The sequence below is a fragment of the Gekko japonicus genome, unplaced genomic scaffold (assembly GCF_001447785.1).
Source record: "Gekko japonicus isolate JY-2015 unplaced genomic scaffold, Gekko_japonicus_V1.1 scaffold26, whole genome shotgun sequence".
NCBI lineage: Eukaryota > Metazoa > Chordata > Lepidosauria > Squamata > Gekkonidae > Gekko > Gekko japonicus.
In genome coordinates, this window is record NW_015174844.1 from 1,211,955 (window position 1) to 1,219,198 (window position 7,244).

General features: G+C 45.2%; 1 protein-coding gene across 1 annotated transcript in view; it reads right to left on the reverse strand.

The window, feature by feature from the left end:
• NADSYN1 (NAD synthetase 1) overlaps positions 1-7,244 on the reverse strand; it is a 54,179-nt gene that overhangs the window by 22,609 nt on the left and 24,326 nt on the right. The window contains exons 8-12 of the mRNA XM_015424430.1: positions 6,039-6,156; positions 4,954-5,085; positions 4,411-4,485; positions 4,086-4,210; positions 746-794 (exon numbers count right to left, since the gene is read on the reverse strand). Of these exons, the coding sequence (XP_015279916.1) occupies positions 746-794; positions 4,086-4,210; positions 4,411-4,485; positions 4,954-5,085; positions 6,039-6,156 (499 nt within the window). The remainder of the gene's footprint in view (positions 1-745; positions 795-4,085; positions 4,211-4,410; positions 4,486-4,953; positions 5,086-6,038; positions 6,157-7,244) is intronic.

A 7,244-nucleotide genomic window follows, 5' to 3' on the forward strand; every position in this document is an offset into this window, starting at 1 on the left:
CCTTGCACTCCCGCCGGCCTTGCAGGTCCACCGCCGGGCCCCTCATGGGGCTCGGCAGTGGAGCTGCAAGGCCGGCACCGGCGGCCGGGCTCGTTGGGGGCGGGGTGTGTGGCCTTATGACACATTTCCAGTGATGTCAGGAGGTGTGGCCTTATGACACACTTCCGGTGATGTCAGGGGGTGTAGCATATGCTAATGAGTTATGCTAATGAGTCCCCCTAGCTCTTTTTCTACGAAATGACCCCTGTCTAAAGGTATCTTTTCTAATTTTGGGAAGTGACTGAGAATCTTAGCGTCGCTTAGCATACCTTGAACATCATCATGTCACATGTTAATTTGCTGTTCATTCTCTGGCTATACGTTTGAACCTTGCCTGCCATTCTAATGTATTTGATCAAGTGTGCAGGCACACGAAAGCTCATCGCTTGAATAAACCTTTGTTGGTCTTAAAGGTGGCACTGGACTCTAAATGTGTTCTGTTGCTTCAGACCAACAACGGCTGACCAACTGGATCACTCTCCCCTAAGCTATGCAGTCTACAGAATGCCATTAATGGGGATCAGATCAAGCAGATCTAATTACAAAGAAGCCCTCTTTCACAGGGAGAAACTGCCTCTACAAATACTCGCTTTGTTGCTGATTTCAAAAGGAAGGCAGTAGCAAGGTCTAAGAAATGGTTCCTACCAGCATCATTAGTACTAAAAATACGATGCTTAAAATTTAGGTGACTGGGCATCCTTCTTACCTGTTTACTACGCCTTAAGTAGTCCCAAAGCCAGCAAGCAGGGCCAAGGCTAAAAAGTAACAGAGAGATGTTTCAAGGTAGAAAATATAGATTGTGCAGGATTTTTTTCTCTCCAGAATTCACATGCAGGCATCAGCCATGCAATGCCCTCCCATTTATACTGTGCCCACCACACTCACTGCTTACAGTTACTCACTCTGGAGGGGAAATTGCCACTTGCCAAAGACAACAGCTAAAGGCTGCTTCTTATGCAATATGCGTATTTTGGTTCTGATACAAGTGTACTGCATTCATTAGTAAAGGTTTCCCTTGCTAGAAAGCCAGTAGAATCCAACTCTAGGGGGCGATCCTCATCTCTGTTTCCAAGCCAAAGAGCCAGCGCTGTTTGAAGACTTCTCCATAGTCATATGGCCGGCATGACTAAATGCCGAGGCACACAGAACGCTGTTACCTTCCCACCGAAGCAGTACCTATTTATCTACTTGCAATTTCTTGCTTTCGAACTGCTAGGTTGGCAGGAGCTGGGGCCAGAGATGGGAGCTCACTCTGTCACACAGTACTAGGGTCTCGAACTGCCAAACTACAAACATTCCGGTCTGCAGCTCAGCATCTTAACCTCTGAGCCACTGCGACCCCAGGCACTGCATTCATTAGTTATGTATAAAATGCAGTTTTCCCTGTTCAAGTGCATGCAAAAAGCAAGTAGGAAGAAAACATTCAGGGCTGCCCTTCGCATTTGGGAAAGAAAAAAAGAGACAGTTTTGTGTTTTTTAAATCCTGGCATTCTTCATGACTAAAACAAAATGAATGTATTTGAGGCTGGAAGAATACAAAGCATCACAAAAGAAGCAGCCTTCAGACTGCAGTCCACTTCATTTATCCACAAAATGAGTTTGCACTGTTACATTAGAAAAGCATAATTAACAGTAGCTAGTTTTAGACAGCCGTTCCTAAGCACTCTACACTAAATGAGCACATCTAACATGCAGTATAGTTTGAGATGGTACAGCTTAACAATAGATGCATCCTATGGGACTTTGGTTTGCAGTTTCCCTCGGCAGTTCCAACTGAAATCCAATTCCACTGAATATGTTTAGAATTGAAGTGCTAATTCATTATTATTAATAAATGCTTGATGGTCAAGGGTGAGAAGAAAAACATACTTTCACATATTCAAATCACTCTTTGTTAAGTTTTTATCTTCAGTCTACAGTTTTGCATATTAAAAGAGAAAATAAGGAGATATTGTACAATGATAGAGAAAAGATAAACTGCAAGATGGATTTAGTCAGTCTCCTTCCCATTAGTAAAAGAGAATTAACACCTGTAATCAAATAGTTTTCAAGCTATGGTAGAGAAGTAATTAAGTGCGGACAGTGGAAATGCCCCCTGCTTTTAAGGTAGAAACTGTTCCAAATCACGTTACATATTAGTTTTGGAAAGGACACCTTGTAGACTGCTTTGGGAAGAATTTGGAAACAAGATCATTTGGGATTAATCTATAATTGCGAAAATAACCCCATTTGGGGGGGGATATAAGCAAAACCAAGCTTATTTATCTCTTGGATTACCAAATACTCTTCAACATCATCAAAGATGTTTCAGTTTCTTGACAAATTTATTAAAAATGTTTTATAATAAAGTGGTCAGGTTATTTGATTGCCTCTAATCAATCCCCTCGAAGATAAAATAGAATGAAGTTACATAAAATAAAAGGAAACAGATCAGGAGTTTTAGAGCTTCTCTTATTTATCCTTTTCTAAAGAATTAAAAATAAAATGTCGGCCAAACTGCATTAGCCAAACAGACAATTAGTGCTCTCACAAGAAAAAGTGACAATCCAGATTGGGCAAAACATACTCTCTTACAAGAGAATCTGTCCACACAGCAAAAAGACTGTAGAAGACCTGGACCATTATTTGTTAATCATCTCTTAACATTTTATGGGAAGAGGGCACTGATAATAGTACTGAAACTCTGGACAGCACAAGAAAAAAAATATAGTGTGGATAGCAGCAAACACCTATTATTAGGAATTCAGTGGATAGCATAAGGGCATCTGAAGTAAGAGCTTTGCAGGAACTAAACTAGATGTACCATGTTCTAATACGGATGCCACAGAGAGCAAATGATCATGCTCAAAGCTCCCAGCACAGGTGCCACAGGGAGATTCCTGGGACGTAGCCTCCTTCCCCAAACTAAAATCATTATACCACTGGGGAGGGAGGCACAGAAGTATTATTACACAAAGATCTGAGGTCCACAACTCCCAACAGTTCCCAATGCAGCATTTCAACTAAGTGGTACAACTAGGACCTCTATCCCCCGTATTAGAGACAAAGAGCTGTCCACAGACTACTTCAGTAGCTGTAAGAGAATAACATCTGTTCATGTTACAACAGCTGTAGGAAGAAATGTGTGGTTGCCCATTTCCCAGCTTCTACTACTTGCTCACTGACTGTGCTGCCTCCCACTGGATTCCGAGGCTGGGTGGTGCAGCAAGATTTGTTCCTGTTATCAGAGGCAAAAAGAACAGAACTCTCCACCTTACATAGGCCAGGAAAATGCGGGGGGGGGGAGCGTGGCTGTTTGCCCCGGGGCAAAATACCACGCTGCTGCGGGATCAGACGTCCTGGCGAGGTCCCGGCGAGGTCCCGTGGTTAGGGTGGAGGTGCCAATCACACGAGTATCCGCACCTCCACCGAGAGCATCCAGCCGATGGGAAGGGGACGGAACGAGCCGCCGCCTCTGGGAGGGCCGTGCACAGCCCACTCCGGGCAGGGTCCGTGGGCTGCTCACAAGGAGAGGGGAGGGGGGAGTAACCCACCAGATCCCCCCTCCCCACCAGCAGCCAGCCCGCCCTTCCCGGGACACACGGCCCGCTCTCCGCCTGGCCACTGCCGCTCACCCCCATCGCAGTCCCCCGTGGCCCTCCCTCGACCCCAACGACACCGCGCATCTTTGTGCGCATGTGCTGTTGGGCGCTTCTGGAGGCATGGGGGGAACAACCCGATGGGCGGCGGATGCCACGGGAGTCCGGCAGGGATGCGATCAGTCGCCCGCTCTTGCCGCACGGTTCCCGGAAACTAGTACCTCCGAAATACTACTTTTTTACTGCGCGTCTTCGGAGGGTAGTCACGGGAGCTCTACACTCCCCAGATGTTGCGGTGAGATCACGCCCGGAAAGTCCGCCTATCTTCCGTCTATGCCGCGTGGCTAATGCTCCGTGTCACCGCAGCCAATGTATGCTACAGTAGCAGCTGGGAAGCATGTCTGTTCACTGCGGAACAGCTACAGGAAAGGATAAGAGCAGGCTGCCCATTGCCAAATTTTCACCTACCTGATCTCTTCCTCTGGACTATGATACCGCCACTGAATTGGCTCACTTGTAGGTGTGTTTATATCATCAGACCATGAAAGGGCAAAATTTACTTTTATCCTGCAATAAGGAATCACTTTGCTTGCCTAAACAACATAAAGAAAATTGAGAAAACATCAGAAACAGCAGGATTAATCCACACAAGTATTCTTAGGTTTTCATTTGCTCTGGAATCCACCATCTCATTAAATATTTTAGTTTTGGTTTCGTAAAGAGTCGTACCTCCTACATATCTACTTAAATACATTAACAAAGAGATGACAGAATACAGATAAGAAATTCTTACAGCTATATTACGAGATGATATTTCTGCCCTGTAGCTTCGGACATCTTCCAAGTCGAGTGTGGCAACCAAGACTTCCTGAAAAAGATAGAAGTATCGGCTTATATGGTACTGAGTTTTTTTAAACTCTTTTTGCTAGGATTTGTTTCTATTGGCGGTGGTGTTTCTCCTAGCATATTTTTAACATGAAAGTAGACCCCACTGCCCAATCTATCACATTTTTATCCTGCCCTTCAAGAAGCTCAGAGCAGAATACATTGGTTCACTCCCCCATTTCATCTTCACATCAACAGTGAGAGGCACATTAGGCTGAGAGACAGCAACTGGCAACTGGCCCCAAGTCATTCAATGAGCTTCATGGATGGGTAGGGATTTGGGCCTGTGTCTCACCAGGCAAAACCCAGCACTAGCCACTACACCACCCTGGCTCTCACTGATGGCCACAGGATAACTAAAGTTCCCATTATACACTAGCCCTAATAAGGAGTCATGTTCTTTCAAGAATATCTAGTGCTCTAATATATAATACCTATGTATATCCATTACCACATCATCCAAAGAAAACTGAAGTCCTTGAGCAACTGTAGCTCCATTCATACAGATCATGGCGCAGCCGTCATAATACAGGCGATCACCATCACAGCCCTTCTGGTTAGCCAAGATATATATCCCACCATTCTATAAAACAATATCAAACGTGCATCAAAGCATATACATTGCAGATTGCATACTAACTATCTTTTGCCATTTTATTGTAAGAGAGCTGACTTTTGACCAAAAACGAAGTAACATGGCTAATTTTTAACAGGTCTTGAAAATACAGTTCTTGAGACCGACTCCGATATGCTCAGTAGCACCAAGCTCAAAAGCTCTTCGGTAATATTTGGGATTGCATGGTTCCAACAGTTCTGCAAGCGGAAAGATCTAAAAGTAAGATTACATGCTCTCACCTACAGGTGTTTTCCAGATTCCAAAAAGTGAACAACCCTGGGAAACTCCTACCCCACCCTGCTCCCACCATTCTTATCTGTCAGTGATCCCTCACTCACTGGTGTGTTGCCTGGGACCTACCTGATTCTTCCCTAAAACAAACAGAAAGCCCTTGCTTTCCTCCACCTGATTGTAGCAGGAAGTCCTTCAGAAGAGCCCAGGATCCATCATCTTTGCTTCAGTAGGAAGCACCCATTTGGAAATGGCTGCCTCTATCAGAGGATGACCAGCTTGAAATCTGCCAATATTTTGTGCAACTTCCCAATATCTTTTGATTAGATTCAGCCCGCATTTTGTGATTGGTTTCACCACCACTACCCCTTGGCAGTCATTTTGTTGTGGATCCTACCATCTATTCTCACCCAGAGGGTGAACAAGGTTCAGGATACCTGTGCTATGTATAAAGGAAGTAACACTACCTTACAGTGCAACACTATGCAAATAAAGATCACCATGGTTTGCAATACGATCTTTTCACTATCCAAGACCCTGAAAACTGATAATCTACCTAAAGACAAAATTAATGGAATGAAATAGCCATAGTCTCCTTTGGTTTTACAGAGTTCAGAATTATATATATTATAAAAGAGTCCAAAGCACCAGACTAAAAAACTGGAGGAAAAACTCCCAGAAAGACATACCTTTGTCATTGCAGAGTTTACCAAGTCCACTCGCATATGAGCTTTCCTTAATACATGATGACTTGCAGAAGAATTGGTGAAGATCTCCACTCCATCAATTCCCATTTCAATATGGGGACTGTTAAATAGAGCAAACAAAAATAACCACTGACATCAATGAGACTTAACCTAGGGAGAGCAATTTGGTTAAAATAAAACATTTTTTAGGGTATGAGTCACTGCTAATTTCTTCATATATCAGACTGACAAAAGCTTATACCCTGCCACTGTCACGGCAGGACCAGGGGGCGTGACACAAGCAAGCAAAAGTCCAGGAACAGTCCGAGGTCAAGCCGGCAAACCAGGTAGCAAGGTTCAAGCAGGTTTAAGTCACAGTCCAAAAGCAGGGTCAGACATACCAAAGTTTCAAGTCCATAAATCACAACAATACCAGAGGAGTCAGAGATGAACGCAGGGTCAACAAAGCCGAAGGTCAAAAGCCAAGGATCAAGCCGAGAAGAATTCCACAAGGTCTGGAGCAGAGATGCAAGGATTCAGGTCCTGAACAAACAACGTTGCCAGCACAAATGACTGCTGGCAACAGACTTGCATATATACAGTGCTAGCTAATCAACTCATTAGCTAGCCAGGAGTGAGGGCAGGATCCTGTCAGTAATCAGGGCTAAGAGATCTTCTGGCACGCATGCGTGCATTCTGCCTTCGCTCTCTCAGCTGTTGTCTTCTTACATTCCTGAGCCTGGTTACAGGTGGAGGCGAGTCTGATGATGAATTACTGGGCTGCAGCAGAGACTGATCCCTTGCAGGTGTTCCCTGGGAGGCTCTATCCTCCTCACCACTTAGATAGCTTTCAGCTACAGGATCCAGTCTTTGCCTTTCTGCTGCAGTACTGTCCTCAGGAGCCTGTTCAGGGTCCTCAGGAGCCTGTTCAGGGGCATCAGCAAAGGCAGGCATGACATCAGCAGGGGCAGGCATGACAAAAAGGGAGTCTGTGACAGCTGCTGCCCCTTTGCCGGAATGGTGGTCAACTCACACTGCACTGATTAGCAACAGACAGTACAGAGACTAGACGGCAGCGACGGGTTATCCGCGGATCTCACCTTTGGACCCGCAGAGAGCCATGGTGAGGGGGCTGTTGCTCTTATCCAGCTCTCGGAGACAGGCGCTGCCGGCGTGGTCTCGGATCACGGACAGCTCTTTCAGGATCAG